This window comes from Pithys albifrons, chromosome 2 (assembly GCF_047495875.1).
Source record: "Pithys albifrons albifrons isolate INPA30051 chromosome 2, PitAlb_v1, whole genome shotgun sequence".
Lineage (NCBI taxonomy): Eukaryota > Metazoa > Chordata > Aves > Passeriformes > Thamnophilidae > Pithys > Pithys albifrons.
The window spans coordinates 58,198,368-58,215,851 of NC_092459.1; the positions used below are offsets into that span (position 1 = coordinate 58,198,368).

Sequence of the window (17,484 nt, forward strand, 5' to 3'; positions counted from 1 at the left end):
TCATGAACCAAGAACTTCCTTTATCTTCTTTTCCTGCAACCTCGAATTCCAGCTTCTCCAGAACAGTCATATGATTTCCTGTGTTTACAAATACTTTTCTGAGCTGTACAAGGAAGATGTCTGACCTTAAACATTGCTGCTTGTGGTTCTCCCAGTTCATAAAACGGGGGCTTCCCTGTAGCCATCTCAATGATTGTGCATCCCAAAGACCAGATGTCTGCAGCCTTCCCATAGCCACGCGGCCCTTTGTCTATGATTTCCGGTGCCATATACTGAAGGGTACCTGTTTAAACATACTCTTTTTTTACTTAGATGCACTAATGCTGCCAACAGATAGCTAAGGGACAAGAGGAACAAAATCACTGAGGAGTGAGCAATACTGGGAATGTTAAAAAAACCCCTTGTTATTATTCAAAATTCAGAAATTTCTTTATGCACTCCATACAAACTGAAAATACTACTAAAACTATTACTTGTGCAAAAAGCATTTGGTATCATCTACTGCTCTGAATATTACTTTTCCAAGTCAATTACAACTATTAAAGGTTTAGATGAGCTTTGGATCAGACATAGTTCTCATTTACTGTATTATACCTTAAGATTAAAATATGGGAGTTCGCTCCAAATTGCACCCAGAAAGAAAGAGAAAGAGAAATCTGAAATCTTAACCTAAAAGAGTAGGTGACATGAATTCTGAAATAAGGGAATCAACCTGACACATCATTCTGCTTTCTGTTCCATTTAGAGTAGCAATGGAAGAGCAGAGAATGAATGTGAAGTAACAAGTCACTTCCCATTTTGCATTATTATTTAATGCAGTGCTACTGCATGATTTAAGATCCCAATCAAATTACCAAGAAGAGAGAGGAGCAAGTTAATGACAGGTTCTGTAGATAACCAGTTCTGGAGATGAAGCCAGGATGTTCAAGCCAATCATGAAAGAAAAAAGATCAGCATGAGGAAAAAGCCATGCACACAGAGGAGACAGACTGAAATACAACGTAGGATACACACAGCTCTTGTGTTGTGGAGGACCTTGATGTCACAAGTAGAACATCCAAAACAGCATTCTCTTTGAACCGTGCATACAAGTACAGTGTACAGCTTAAGATTATATATCAAAAAGTTATTCTTGCAGTAACCTTTCATACTGATTTGAAGTCAATGAAAGTTCAGCATCTGTGGATTCTGACCCTACATACACAGTTCGAGTGAGGATAAAAGTCTCCTCTGGGAACATACCAGTGAAAGTTTCTGTACAAGGATTGATTCCTGCAAGTCTCTTTGAAGTTCCAAAGTCCGAAATCTTTAACACTCCACTGTATGTGTTGATAAGCACGTTATCACCCTGAGGAACAGAACATTCAGAACAATTTTCTTGCACAGCCTTTTTTTACAGTGCAATTTTCACTAAGTAACAATTACCTCTTAAGGCTTTTAAGAGAGGAGATGAAAGAGAAATCAATTGTGTTTCTGCTTTATGCAATCCCATTAACAGAAATTTCATTTCAATGTGAACTTTCCTTTTACCAGAAGACTACAGAAATTCATTTGAAGAATATTAAAAGAGGGGAAAAGGCTCTTTTTAAAAAAACCAAAACATTTTTTGTCTGCCATCTCCTTAGAAAAGAACTTGCTAAATATCCCATCCACAATCTTCTTCGTTTCTAATCAGATTTTATGAATGTTCAGTTGTGTAATTAAAAACTGAAATAAAAGTATCTACTTTATCACATCTTAAGTTACTCTATGTCATTTTTTCTAAAATAAAAAACCTCAAACATATGTTACTGGTGCAAATTAAAATGAACAATTGTTCACCTACCTAACCCATGAGTCAGAATAGCAGAGAGATTTCAGAAAAAAGTTTTTAAATTACAGGACAAATAAATAGCTATGCAGTTACATAGCACTATGAGGCTTAATTCTCTGCACATTCTTACCTTTATGTCTCGATGCACTATTTGATTATCATGGAGGTATTTTAATCCTTCAAGAATCTGCTTGGTGTAAAAACCAATTGTCTGCTCATTATTTTTTAATGGTCCCCATTTTGATCGCAGAAGAGCAGAAAGGCTGCCTATAAATTTTGGAGAGCAAAAAGTGAGAGTACAATCCAATTAAATTCTGCTTTCTCCCTCAAAGGAAAAAAGTAACAATGAACATCAATCCCAATCCAAACATAGTCACCTCTTCTATAACCAGAGTCCTCTCTAGGCAAATGTTCACTTGCATTGCCACCAGCCTGAGTAATTAAAGAGAGTCTCAGTATCTTCACTGGCCTCAGCTGCAGCACTGAAGTTTATGCTTCCTCAGGCATGCAAATCAGAACCCATTTAATCAATATTCTCACGTCCCTCCTGTGTCTGGAGAGAATTTACCCAAGGAATGTTGTAAAAGATTGAAAAAGGGTATATGAGCATAAGTATGTCTTTTTACATACACAAACTCCCCAGTTTCTTGAAAAGCTAAGGTGAAGTACTGGAATTTTTTGTTGCATCTGGCTGCTCTGAATTCTTTAGCTGCAAACAGAAGCAACAATCACTCATGTCCTTTCCTGTGTTACGTGCCTGAGGAGGGTTCAGACACTGGTGGGTAGGTATGGTTGTTCTAGTAGTATGGGCACAGATCATCTCTATCCTCTGCTGGGTTTGCATGGGAAGTGTTTAGTAGCAGAGGGCCTACAGGAGGAAGTTTTGTGAGAAGCTGCTGGAAGCTTTCCCATGTCTAATACAGCTAATGCTGGATGTCTCCAAGATGGACCTGTCACTGGTGAAGGCCAAGCCCATTAGCAACAGTGGCAGTGTTTCTGGGATTCAAGAAGGTAAATAAATATATGCAACAAAAATTGCAGCCAGAGAAGTGAGAATATGTGAGAGAAGCAGCCTTGCAGACACCAGCAAAGAAGGAGGGGGAGGAAGTGCTCCAGGCTTCAGAGCAGAGATTGCCCTGCAGCCCATGGTGAAGGCCATGGTGAGGCAGGCTGTCTCCCTGAAGCCCATGGAATGGAGCAGGGGGATGCCTGAAAGAGATTAGGACCCCATGGGAAGCCCATTCTGGAGCAGGCTCCTGGTAGGACCTATGGCCCCATGGAGGACTTGCACTGCTCCTGAGGGACTGTGCACCCTGTGAAAGGGACCTGCACTGGGGCAGTTCTTGAAGAACAGCAGCTCATGGGAAGGACTCATATTGTGGAAGTTCATAAAGGTCCCCTATGGGAGGGACCCCACCCTGAAGCAGGGGAAGAGTGTGAGGAGACCTCCTCCTGAGGAGGAAGGAGTGTCAGGGACAATGTTTGATGAACTGACCACACTCCCCAGCCTTCTGAGCTGCTGGTGGGAGGACAGAGAGAAAATTGTGAGTGAAGTTGCGCCCAGAAAGAAGGGAGAGGTAGAGGGAAGGTGTTTTTAAGATTTCACTTTATTTCTCGTTATCCTGCTCCGATTTGCCTGGTAATAAATTAAACTGATATCCCCAAGCTGAGTCCATTTTGCCTGTGATGGTAACTGGTGAGTGATCTCTACTTGTGCTTATCATGACCCTCAAGTCATGTGATCTATTTTGTCTGCTTTGGCCAGCTGAGGAGGGGAATGACAGAGTGGCTTTGGTGGGAACCTGTCATCCAGCCAGGGTCAACCCAGCACAGATCTGAGGTAAAAGGAGCTTGCCTGCTTACAGCAATGATCTGAGCAGTATCTGCAGCACATCTATCTAAGTACTGAAGGAGAGGCCTCAAGCACTTGAAGACAGAGTTTCCTCCATTAATTTAGGAAAGAGACATTAAAGAATATTACACATGCATGAAATATATCTTGTGGCCATATTAGGTTTTTATACTTTTAAAAAGTTAAACAAACAAAGCAACCACCAAACCAGTCTCCCTCAAAACTTACCACCTGGCACTTGTTCCATGAATATCTTAATGAAGCCATTCTCACTAAGAGAACCTAAATACTGAACAATGTTCTTATGTTTGAGATGCTTATGCAAAGCTATTTCTTCATGCAGAGGTTGGGAGTATCTGGAAAGAAAAGAAGCAGTTTATTCAAAATTGACCTTTAGGAAGAAAGCTTTGTGTTTACTGTAGTAACTGAAATTCTTCTGATGCAGCCCAGGACAAGGGCTGGTTTTCTGGGCTGCGACTGCACATTGCCAGGTCATGTTGAGCTTCTCTTCAACTAACACCCCTAAATCCTTCTCCTCAGGGCTGCTCTCAGTCCATTCTCTGCCCAACCTGTAGGTGTGCCTGGGATTGCCCTGACCCAGGTGCAGAACCTTGCACTTGGCCTTGTGCAACTTCGTAAGTTTCACACAGGCCCACCTCTCAAACCTCTCTCAAGGTCCCTCTGGATAGCAACCCTTCCCTCCAGCACACTGACTGCACAGCTCAGCTGGGTGTCACTGCCAAATTTGCTGAGAGTTGTTGATGGTTATGTTAAAACAACGCTGCACCAATACCAAACCCAGAGGAATGCCAGTCATCACTGGCCTGCATCTGAACATTGAGTCATTGACTGTAACTCTTACACGCGACCATACAGCCAGTTCCTTATTCACCAAGTGGTTCTTCTGTCAAATCCACATCTCTCCAGTTTAGAGACGAGGATGTCATATGGGAGAGTCAAATGCTTTGCACAAGTCCAGGGGGATCATGTCAGTCACTCTTCACTTATCGGCCACTGCTGTAACCTCATCATAGTAGACCACTAAATGTGTCAGGCATGATTTGCCCTCAGTGTTCCCATGTTGCCTGCCACCAATCAACTTAGTATTTTCCATGTGCCCTAGTATAGTTTCCAAGAGGATCTGCTCCACGATCATATTAGGCACAAAGGTGAGACTGAACAGCCTGTAATTCCCTGCATCTTTCTTATTCCCCTTTTTAAAAACAGGGGTCTTATTTCTTCTTTTCCAGTCAGTGGGAACTTTATTGAACTGCCACAATTTCTCAAACATGATGATCGTGGCTTAGCCACTATCTTCTGCCAGTTGCCTCAGGACCTGTGGATGTATCTCATGAAATCCCATGGACCTGTGCATGTTCAGATTCCTCAGATGGTCTCAAACCTGATCATGTGAGCAGTAGAGAGATACTTAAAAATTGCTGCTTCCTATCAGAAGTGGACAATGCTCTGCTCTCTCTGTAGAGGAAATTAAGCATGTCAAAATATGGGATCATAGTAATAAACCACAAGAAGCCAAACGGGCAAAAGACAAACCTGGAAACAACAGATTCCATTCCCTCCTGAAATGCTGAATAAAAATTCAGCAGTTGGTACACTTGTTATTTTATGTACATTGATATCTGATTCCTTCTGCTACCAAGCAGTGTCCTGTCTTTATCAAAGAAGCTTTGTTCATAAAAAATTATTTCTTTAAATAGGAAATGGGTAAAGGAAGGATTTATCTTTCTCTTGCCAACCATGGCAACGACTTTATTTCCTACTTTTCGTAATTTTCCTGAACATAAGTCTGAGTTACAGTCTTTTATATTTTACAGTCTGCCAGTAAAGATCCAGGCACTGAAGTCACCTGTTAAGAAGCAGTTTGTACAACACTTGACTTCAAAGCCAAAGGCTAATGTAAAATTTCAGAATAACTTGACAGTTTAATACAGTCAGTTTCACTTAAAAAATCTTAACTTTAGAGTTCATATCACTTTTATCACAACATTTGTAGAGATCTATGTATAAAAAACAGGGTACACTGGAAGTCTTCAGAAACACAAATACTAAGGACATCAAGTGCCCCTTCTTTACATGACAACCTTTATAACAGAGAAACATATAAAAAGTGACTGCATTAAAAAAAATTAACAAAGAGCTCATTCCACATGATTTATTCTACTTTTATGAGGTTTCATAGTAAATGGAGCAAAAACAAGAAAGGAAAATGTCTTTATCAACAATTCAGGCTCAGAATTTTAAAGGACTCCACAGATCATGCATTTCAATAGGTCTTTTTTAAGGATGTGCCTGAGCATGTCTAAGTAGACAGTGCCAATCACTGGGTGTTTAAGTGAGATTCTGCACTTCAGTGTTATTTTGAAAGAAAAAGTAATAGTACTAAACCCAAGAAATATCTAAATTCTCAGTTGTGATCACAATCCACTCCCTAACTTGGAAACATCCAGTTACAAAGAAAGGGAACACCATAATATACCACAGACAAGGAAATTATTGGCTGCTTTATAGAAGAGGTACTCCTTGCTCAATAAACTGAGTGATCACATTAATAATGAAATTATGTAATGCACAGAATCTGAAATTAGCCAGAGTTACTATACCTGCTGTCTCTCTCTGGGATTTCTTTAATTGCAATTCTGACTTGATTGCTCAAATCTCGTCCAGCATATACAATGCCGTATGTTCCTTTCCCCAGAACAACTTGCTCGCCGTTTTCATCATACTCATAATCATACTGCAAACCAAACAACAACAACATGAAATGAAACAGAAGGATAAGATTTATTCCACCTGACCCTGTGCTCATAACTAAGGCATGTAGGTGCTAGTAGCTTTCTGCAGAACGCGGAGGAGGAAAGAAAAACACTTCACGAAGACAACTCGGATACTGTGCAGATGTGGCTTTGTTTCTCCACTGGCTTCTAAGGTAGCCATGTCAGGAAAGTGCATCAAGCTAAGCTTAGGTGGCCTTTATCTGTTCGCTGCAGTTCCGCTTGCAGGTCTTACTCAGCAGCACCGGCAGCTCCGCGGGCAGGTGCTGTAAGACCAGGAGCCGGCGGCAGAGGGCACTCTGCACCCAACGGAGAGCGCCGGCTCCCACGCTGGGACGGAGAGCAAGGCGGGATACACCTCATTTGTCCCAGGCGCTCTCCTGACCTGACCACAGCTTCCACAACCAGCACAACCTCAATTCTGCCACTGCCAGCTCTGCCAGCACACTGTGCCAATGGAGGTTAGTCAGGACTGCAGTGCAGTAAGAGTGGTTTCAGCTGAGTTTGAATTTCAAAGGGTTTAAGGCAAGTCCAATAGCATTTGTTAGACAGGTTATCTGATCTGTGGTCTTGTGTAATACAGAGACAACATTTCACAAGCTCACTCCTCTCCTTAACCCAGTAGCTTATGGTTAGATAAAGTATTTTTTATTTTCCTCCAAATAAAGATGGCTATTTTTTTAATAAAAGAGAGAATCCATTTCTTCTTTTACTTTGTTTAAATGATGAATTACTCTCATGGTGAAGTCATGTCTCTTAATTCAAATTTCTTCTGTGTCACTATTTAATTACATTTTTTTCAACATATTAGAGAGACCATTAACACATTGTTATTTTCCCCCTACAAATATTTGCCCACTGTGATCAAGTCACCCACTGCTTTTCTTTTGGCAAAAATAAACAAGCAGGCACCCTAAGGTTCTCATTATAGGCTATTTTTCTATGCCACAAGTCACTCCAGTGGTTTCCCTTTGCTCATCTCTGATTTCAGATATATTATAAAATGACAACATCAAAACTGGGACAGAGGGCTGTTTGTATTCACTGCACAGCACTGACTCTCTCAGTTAGTTATGAACGTCTTAGAGCTTTGGGGCACCAGATTTTCATGTGACAGAACATGGGCTTAGATATTCTATCCTGTTCCCTGCCACCTCAAAGAAAGCCTTATTACCTTAAGTGTGACACTGCACCCAATGGCCTGGTACTCACTTTTCACCTGTGTCTATGTTCAGATAAAACTGAAGGTGAGAACAGAGTGTGTGACAGTATACTCAGAGAAGCTGTAACTTGGCTAACAGGGGTAGTAACAGAAGTAGGGCATCCCAAGCTTCAGCTTACTTTGTGGGCTAAAGGTACAAACAGACTCCCAGCAGCACCAAGATCATCATCTGATTTGAGCGTGCTTTTAATTGCTTCTACCAACAGTAACTAGCCAGGGCAAGCCTTCCCTACTACAATTACACCCTTACTTGTTGTGCAATCTGCCAATAATGTAAGCGCATATGATTCCAGTGATGCATGAAACAGAGAACAAACAGTCTTTAAAATTTAAACAGATCCTAATGCTGCCTGATCATGAGTGCATTCTGAAGTAACTGTTACAAGAGTCACTGTAATAAGGAGAATGGCAGAACTCCAAAGCTGTGTACCTTCTATAGCAAGTAGGCTAACTGAAATACAAGAGACTCTATTTCATGTGCTGGGTAAACTACATGAGGACATTTAAAAAGAATTATTAATAGATAAACAGTACAGGATAAGATTTTCTAAACAATAACTTCACTAATTTCTCCCAGAAAAGGGATGTGTAATTTACTTCTATGAAATGCTAGACTGGAAGCCCCAAATTTATTTTGTTGGAGGACAAAATGTAAAAAATACCTCTAGAGAGTCTCCATCACATTCTCCTTCCTCTGTAGTCTTCCCTATTTCTTCAGTGATACTGTTTACCATGTCAAAAAATCTGTACCAAAAAAAGAGATAAGAAAAGCAAATACACACTTTATGGGGACAAAGAGAGCTCTTCTCTCTAAAGTAACAAGTGAACCAAGAGAAGACTTAAGAACAGTGTTCTTATATGTAATTACATATTATATAATAAGAAGAAATATAGAAGTATATCTATAATTTATACAGTAAGTATAAATTCAGTGTAAAAGTTTGCGTGTCAGAAGAAAAAGATTTTGTTTACATAACAAATCAGCAGTCAAAATCTGCAGTTTTTTTACTTCTTTGACGTACTCCTTTTTTGCACAAGACATCTATGACATCTGAAATTATTAATGGAATTCACATTTCAAAATCTACATCTTGCGAGAAATTCTCATCCTATACTATCATTTCTTTATGTTCAGTGAAAGCACTGAAGTATCATGAGAAGTGCCTAGAAGTCATGCCTGCATTTGGGAGAGTTTTTGTAGTGCAGTAATGTGAGCTTGAAGTTTTTGCTTGAATGAAAAGGGTATCTGTTTTGCATGTTTTCATAAAAAATACTATTCTATATGACTTCTATCCTTTTGAAAGAATGTAAGTACAAAAACCATGTCATACTAAGGTATTGCTTATCCATCTCTTTAAGAAAAGCTCAGATATGAAGGGGAATGAACATGGTAAAAGAACCTATATGAACTAGGATGGATGAAACAACAATCCAGAGATTGGGTGGCCACAGTCATTAATAGAGAGTACTGGAGGGATTTTAGGTAAAGTTGCAGCCTTTTTTTAGCACAAAAAGACATGAATTTCCCCTGAGAATGCCCCTTAGATCAACTCAAGACCACAGCCCTCAAGCTTATGGAGCAGAAGCACAGCTCAGAGAAACTGAGACACCTCTAATTTTGTGCAACAAATCCTTATCAATTTTCTGCAGGGACACAGGGATAATCTTACTTATGTAAACATGTGTTAAAGGAAACCAAGTGTTCTTCTTCATAATTGTAAAAATAATTATAGTTACTGTTAAATAGAAATGTTGACTAGACCTTGTTGTTACCCCAAATGTTCCCCCTTGAGAAAATCTTTTTTAAGTTTAGAATGCTTTATTGGACTGGGGGCAAACATACAGTATTAGTAACCCTTAATATGATAAGTATTACAAAACTAACAGAAAGGTGTGTGTAAAAAAAAAATCAAATTTGTAATTAATTGTATTTGTTTCTAATTTTTGTCTGAACTTGCATGTTGACCCTTCATATGTCTTATCTCCTGAGTACTGTAGTATCAAGCTTTCACAGGTGACCACTGAGGATGCACAGATCAACTGTCAGTCCCTGTTGTGCAAGCAGATGCCATCAATCCCACCACAGGCAATGTTTTTTTCTGAAATAACAATAGTGACAGACCTTTTGCAATGAAGTTCTGTGCAGAAATAGATTTGAAAGTCATCCGAGTTGTGTAGAACGTATAGGAAACAGCATCGTTCTTCAAACTTTGAAATGCTGAAAGAACAGCCAAGCCAGTTATTGGAGAGATGCACTTGGACTTCTACCAGCTTTGTCAAACTATACAGATCAACCCATTGAACATGGGTAAGCACCATATTAAACCTGAGAAATCAGTTTTTCCTTATTGTAAAATTACCCTCTTCGATTCTCCAAAGTTCACATTCTGCTGTTTGCTACATTCAGCTTGTCCCCCTTGCCCACACATTGTCCAAGAAAGAGCAGAAGTAAAGAAATTCATTGGAATACTTCCATTGACCTGTAACCCTTTTGTCTTCAGTGCCTTTAGGTAAGGCCCTTAATTCTTACTTCTGCAACCAGGATGAAACAACCTTTCAGGATCATTTTAGAAAACTGGACTTTGAACTCAAATCATGAATTCTTCCTGCTTTACACATCAGCCACAGCCCAATCTTGAATACAACAATTTCTGATCAGTTCCTTGTTAATTGGTACATCGATAGTATTTTGGAAAAATATTTTAAAGTAAGTCAGCATCTAAATATGAGGTGAATGACTTTACCCCCCTTGCCCACCCACATCTTCCTTTGGTTTTGTTTCATCTGCTGTAATGGGAGAACAAAGATAATGAGGAGGCAAATATGCCACTTTCTTAAGGATGCACAGATGTCTCAACAGGAAAACAGAGGTGCAAACTCTGGTACAGTTGTCAGTTTTCCACTCCAAGTAGGCTGCAGCTCTTGCAAAGATATTCATTCAATAAAACCATTCATATGTATGTCATTACTCTGCTCCTTAAAGAAAATATTACATTTTATTTCAAAGAGCTCTCTGTTGTCACATATTGAGTGCCAGCTGTCAAGTTGATGCTGTATAATTGATTGTTACTATACTGAAAAAAGTGAGGAAGGGGAGGAAGATGGCTAAAAGTGTTACAAGGGAATATAACACAGTATTCAAGAAGCCAAGAGAAAGTCTCCTTATTAATCTTACTAATATACTGGACAAAATTCACAGTCCTAGTGAAAGCAATCCATTCTAGTTGGATCAAGATTGCCATCATGTTTTTATTTAATTTATGGTACAATAAAGTAGAATTACATTCTATGTTGTGCCAAAGGATTGACAATTTGAGTAATGTAACAGTTTTTCTTTAAGTATCACGAAATACTTGGAATTTTCAGCCTTTAATAGATGTCTAAGATTTTCTGATCCTTGCTTTCCTTTATAATTCTTCTATTGTAGAGCCCTCTAATTTTTGGTAAGCAAATGGCTGGGGCGGGTTTGTAGGAAGAGTGAGGTCCATGATAAGAATATTTGTCTTTGTGTGTGATGATTCATTTATTTTTACATTAGGAGAAATTCGTAAGTGCTAAGTAATGTACACGTTTGGGAAGACAGTCAGTCACTTCCATGCAGTTTAAAAACTATCTTTCAATTCAAGTTTTTCAAGCATATAAGTAAGCTCACTAAATATGGAGTAACTGATATCAACATAATTACTCATTCATTTCAAGTTCCATGTGTGTTTAAACATTTTACTGAATAACCTGTCAGTTGAAACCTGACGTTCCCAGAAACCACTGACTAACACAGCAGTGAATAAAAGAGTAAGAATGCAGAGTGTACACAGAGGCCACGCAAATTCATTAACATTTAAGACCTTTAGGTGAGCATTTACACTGCTTACATGTTGTTTTCCTTCCTGAGAGTTGTTGAAGTGAAAAAATGAAGACTAAAAAATATCCAAGTTATAAAAAGAGACAGGCCAATTTGGTCAGGAAATGCCTCATTCTGACAAGTGTCCCAGCAAAGCAGATGCAGTACCCACTGACTTCTGTGGCAGCAGAACTCTGGCTGAATTTGCAAAACTTTGAAAACAAACAGGGAAGCACAACATAGCATGGGCCTTGTGCCCAGCTCGTGTACATGCAGAACTCCCTCTAGTCAATGAGAAATACTGCAAATTCTGTAACTGCTTCCAGATGAAGCAGCAGATGAAACAGTTGGACACTGGCAGCAACCACAGAAAAGCAGCTGCATGGAACTTCTCTAGGTTTTCTGGAACTGTAGCAGTACAGACACCTCTCACTGTTGTAATGAAGTAGTCCAACTCAAAGCTCCAAGAACGTGGGATGAAGACAAATATCCTTGTCTTAAGCTTGTCTAAGTTCATAAGCTATGAAGGAAACTGGATACAGATCTGAATCCAACTTTCCCACTACATTCATCAGGATGACCTCTAAGGCACTCTCCCACAGAAACAACACAAGCAGCAGTTACTTCCTAATCCAAGACTCATCCTGAACAGTGAGATAAAGCCAACTTACAGTCTAGCAACTTCAGTTTGCCACTTTAATTTTTGGGTTTTGACTGGAAAAATAAAGCACCTTGTGGTAACAGCCATGCTCAAAACATTCTGATAAAGCCTTTAAGAATAACAGCACTTTTTGGCCTGATTCAGTAAGAAAGATTTGTATTAGAGGTCAAGAAGGCATATGGCAAAAGCAAAGATATTTACATTGGCACAGAAACTGCTAATTGATGAGTTTCTTAAGCTAGAGCCAATTACTATGACTTCCAGCATACACATTTAGCACCATTATACTTGAAGAGTTCCCTACACTTCCCAAGTTGCTTTGCACCTCTTGAAAGCTGCTCCCTGTTCCTCGTGAGACGAAGTGCTGATGACACTGACTGTTATGCAGCATGCAAAAGAAGTGACTCTCTGTCTCTTCTGCCAATTATTTACCACTTCAATGTTAGATGTCTCTTCAGGCCTGCTATCTCTTTATGTAATGCTGCAAGTATTTACGGAGGTCTTTGTTTAAAAAGCCTCCAAGATCATGTACAAAGACCTGCCTTGTACATTAAGACTGCATTTCTAAAGCTGACTCTTAATAGTCTAGAAAGGCTGAGCTCAGATCCTCATAAAGCTGGGAACTCCCTCTTTCTAGGCTACTTCAAGTCTAGAAGCTTCAAAGTACTCAAAAATAGTCTTCATACAAAAATAGCTCAGAAGCAGGCCTAGTTCTGAAGGCTCTCCCATTCCAAAGAATACTTGCCTTCATAAAACTAGGAAAAAAATCCCTGTAAAACACTGAAAAAATGAAGTGATCCAAAACTTGCCTATATTTAGAAGAAGAAAAAATCCAACTTTATTCAGTTTTATGCTTGCATAAGATAAATATTTCCCCCTGCACCTACTCACAGAGGCAGCCAGAGAGTTCTCTAAGAATTCACTGTGACTCTTGGCTCACTGTAAAGTCATCTGAGTTGCTCTGGACATCTGTTCAGATGAGCAGATTGGAAATTCAACTGACAATTTAAATGATAATTCACAGTTTAAATAATAAATACAGGAGAGTACACCGAAACAGCATTGACCACAGCACAGTTCAATAAGGGGTAGAGGAAGGAAAAAATAAAAATAAACCAAGTAAGTAAGTAAGTAAATAAATTATTCCCCCCTCTCTTTTTTTTTCAGGTGCACACGACAACATACTGTAACCAAAACCCAAACTAGACTGAACTAAGCATATCATTGCAATTTTTGACTAAAATAAGCTGAATCCCACAGGATTGAATTTTTGTGCCTATTGATAGTTTGGGTTTTTAAGTTACTTTTTGGAAGGAAAAAGAATCATCCATCTGTGCAAAAACGTTCTGCAGACATAGCAACAGCTTTGTGTGTGGAACAGTTATTATTAGAACAGAGCAACGACTCTTTAAAAAAATAAAAGTTTTCTGGATTTTTTTTTAATTACACTGAAAGTGAAGTGGAAAGCTGCAGAATGACAAAGTACAGATAAATCCTAGAGGAAAACAAAAAGAGACTAAAATTAAGAATTGATCCAAAGAGGTTACAGCAGTGATAGAGTATCACTGTCACTCCTAGGTCCACAGCAGTAGCTTAATACAACATTCATTCAATTACTCTCAATACAGAATCTCAAAACAGAAAAGAGAAACAACTTACCTTACTCCCCTGATAGAAGCAGCACAGAAGTTCCACTCATGGATACCTTTCTGTAACACACAGTAAAAATAGATATAAATATATAAAGCATGCCTTCTTACAGATGAAGTGCCAGTAAGCATGTCTCCTAGATTGAAGCTCGTGAGCTGGACGAAAATCACAACAGTCTATTACCTTTTAACAGTTATTTTTCAGGACATATGTTTTTTAATCTGGAACCAAAGCAACAGAAAAACTAGACAGAAGTTGTGGTTTATTTCTTTACCATTTAATATACTATTTTAGAAAACATTCTAAACAGCAGATCGGAACAGAAGAGATGACAGTATAGCCTTGTGTGGATACTGAACTTGGGATCACATGCAACCCTCTGGAAAGTGGGGAGAAAAAATATTCCACCTCTGAGAATAACAAGATCCTGCTCTGCACACTCAATCCCCTAGTGTGTGGGAAGACCAGGTAGAGAGAGCTACATGCAGAAAATCTAATGCAGGAGAGCAAAGTGGCAGATTCTGGAAAAGCAGTATGAATTGTTCGGGAATGCAAATGTGAAGGCAAAGTGTCCAAAGAAATAGAAAGGAGAATATTTCACTAGGAATCCAGAAGAGAGCAGTATGAATGTACCAAAACCCCTAAAACCTGCTGGAGTAATAAACATGGCTGGAAGCAAGTAGCCACTCCAGCAAAACACAAAGTGCCAGGCCTCACTTATTTACATATCTTTTAAACTTAAAGCTATCACATTCAGCAGCACTGAGTTCTCTCTGTAGACAGTCATATTGGTCTATGTTTATAGTTTAATAAAACTTTACTGTAGCAAACAGAATCTTTTGTATCTTCTAATGAAAACATTCTCCTTTCAGGAAAAGGTGGCACCAACTCACAGTCCTGGCAATGTTGGGATCCCATCACAATGAGTAACATATTTGAAGAACCTCTGCTCTGTAGAGCTGAATTTCATCAGGCATTTTTGTGATCTGAGCAATTAAAATTCACAGTCCTTTCTTGCTAAGAGGTAAATTTATAGCCTAAGGGCACAGTGTCAAACACAAACATAATCAAATGTATTCCAAAAGAAGATTCAAAAATGTGTAGCTTGTAAAACGTTTCATGAATAGTGAAATACACAGAAGTCAGTACTGATACACTGAAAAATATTTGCACAATGTGCAGGAAATGACAGTGGAAATAACTGTCCCAGGTACAGGTTTCTATAAGGCTTTCTACATGATTTTTTTTCTCCTCCGTAATTCTTTCCTTTATGCTCAAATCACATTAAAGGTTGTGATACTAATATGAAACGCCTAACACAATGGACCAAAAATACAAGCAAACATCTTTCTTGATGCACAAGTTTCACACTATTATAATTGCAAAGTTCAAAGCAGTAACCCCAATATCTCTGCAATGTTAAATGGGGCAAGAATTTCTCTAGTGGAGTACAGGAACAGGAGAATAGCCTGATATTAGGAAAAGTTGGGATTGCAACTTGAAGTAGAAGTACTAACTGATGCTAGCCTGAAGTGTTTGTGAAAGTACTATTTGAGTTGCCTGGTTCTCCTGCATGCAGAAAGATCACCAACTCAATCCCTATGCTAATAAGGAGGCATTTCTGCTCTTTTACTCCTCTCTTCATATACAAAGTCTGCCAGTTTCTAATTTTATATGCTTAGAAACTCTCTTTAAGAGCTTAGCTGTTGGTGCTTGTCCAATTCCCACTATTGGGAATAATTTAAAATCTAAGTAAGTTAAAATGTATGTCCTGACTGGCAGAAATGCTCAAGAAACATTATTATTGTGTTTTTTACCTGTCAGCTACATGCAACTCGCTCTCACGTATTCATGCATTTTATTTACCACACGAACTTCTCAAGCAATGAAATAATATAAAAGTTATGCTCCTTCATGATGTTGCCAGGTTTTGAATACATTGGAGTAAATATATCAGGCATGCTATCCAAATTCAGCATCTGTTCTTTGGTTAGGCAAAAAAACATCAACTACCCAAAACAAAACTCAAAATGGATTCAGAAGCCAATATGAAACAGAGACAGGCTGTTCTATTTCAAACTTAAAACCAGCATTGCTGCATTCCTCTAACCCCATGTGGAAAGGGCTGCTAAAATTAGGGAAGTGCAGGGCAAAGGTAACGTGCATGCTACCAAAAAATGCTGTCTGATTTTTGTAGGCATTTGTTTGTCTTAAACTCATTATTATTAAAGGCATAAAAGTGAAGACATTTCTAAAAAAAGCAACAGAAAAGGAAGAGGTCACATTATTTATCCTGGTATTGACTGTCATTTGTTTATTTAATACAAAAGTGCCAGCTGCAGCTTCCACTGAGTTCCAGTTTGGATCTGAAATGGAAATTCAGCTTTTTTGTGCGTGGAAGGAAGTTCATATGCTTTGTAACTCACAAATCTGATCCTGGGAACACTGACTGAATTCTGGAAAACAAGCAGAACCATTAATTTATGCAGTGAAATCTGAAGCATGAATTGGCAAAGCTCTGACAGTGGGTGATAGATTGAAATGGGACAGATGAAGAAGTTTCCAAACCCAGCTATCTAACATGTCCTTGCAGTAGAGATTGGGTGGTCTTTGTTTGTTAATCAGCCTCTAAAATGCGTGGTTTTACGCTAGCAAAGATCAAAATATGAGTATTCCACTTTGCAGTGGGCTGACATAATACATCATTTTCCTTCACAAAAATCCTGAAGAAAAGACAAATATTATACTGCTCATACTGGTTCATTTTCTCCCTGTAAGGTTTCTGATGGATTCTAAGGACTTTGATAAATTGCAGTGGACTAAAACTGTACAGCTGAAAGGGTAGGATGGCTCACAGGACAAGGATGCCTGCACTGAGTATTAATCAGATCCCTGGCTATTCAATAATCTCACCACAGTAAGGATTCTGGCCAGAGTAAAAGTACCAGGGAGTGCATTTAATGTTCAACGGTATTAACACTAGGGCAGCAAAAATAGGAAAACACTAATCTGCAGAAAATACAAAGATACACCCCTCATATCAGGAAGGAAGACGGGCAAAGGGAAGGAGAAGGTAAAACATACTACAAAGAAACTTGAAAAACAGATTAACATCATTATAATAATGGAAAATGCTACAGAGCAAAGGTTACAAACTCTGCAAAGCCAAAACACCTGTCTTCTGAACACCACATATATATAAACTAACACATCCAAATCCTTCTCTTAGTCACAGGATAACTGGGCAGTCAAATGACACAGATATGAAAAAGGCTATTGCTGGAAGAATTATGCTAAATATCCCAGTAGCTAAATGATAAATGTGAAATACTATTTTTGGAATATGAAGGCACATGCTCAAGTAAGATTAACTCAAACTGGAACACAGGAAGTCATGGCAATGAGGAGCCACGTGTGGCCTGTATACCAAGTCTATTATTTTGCCTAAAAAGAAACCTACACAAAAACCTCACACTGAGACATTAGGATTCTCCTTAAAAATACAGAAAGGTAAACATCAAAGAGAGAAAGTAACCACTTAACAAAAACACTAGGTAAGGAAAAGAACAAATGTGTATGAAATGACAACAAACAAATTCACACTGAAAACAAGAAGATCCAAAGTAGCACTCTTCTACTTCACCAGTAGTATT

The 17,484-nt window shown here is 38.8% G+C and overlaps 1 protein-coding gene across 3 annotated transcripts in view; it reads right to left on the reverse strand.

The window, feature by feature from the left end:
• MAP3K5 (mitogen-activated protein kinase kinase kinase 5) overlaps positions 1-17,484 on the reverse strand; it is a 99,401-nt gene that overhangs the window by 18,627 nt on the left and 63,290 nt on the right. For all 3 annotated transcript variants that reach the window (XM_071549144.1, XM_071549143.1, XM_071549146.1), the window contains exons 12-19: positions 13,841-13,890; positions 9,802-9,897; positions 8,342-8,423; positions 6,287-6,420; positions 3,894-4,021; positions 1,944-2,080; positions 1,243-1,348; positions 126-283 (exon numbers count right to left, since the gene is read on the reverse strand). In XM_071549144.1, coding sequence (XP_071405245.1) covers positions 126-283; positions 1,243-1,348; positions 1,944-2,080; positions 3,894-4,021; positions 6,287-6,420; positions 8,342-8,423; positions 9,802-9,897; positions 13,841-13,890 — 891 coding nt within the window. The remainder of the gene's footprint in view (positions 1-125; positions 284-1,242; positions 1,349-1,943; positions 2,081-3,893; positions 4,022-6,286; positions 6,421-8,341; positions 8,424-9,801; positions 9,898-13,840; positions 13,891-17,484) is intronic.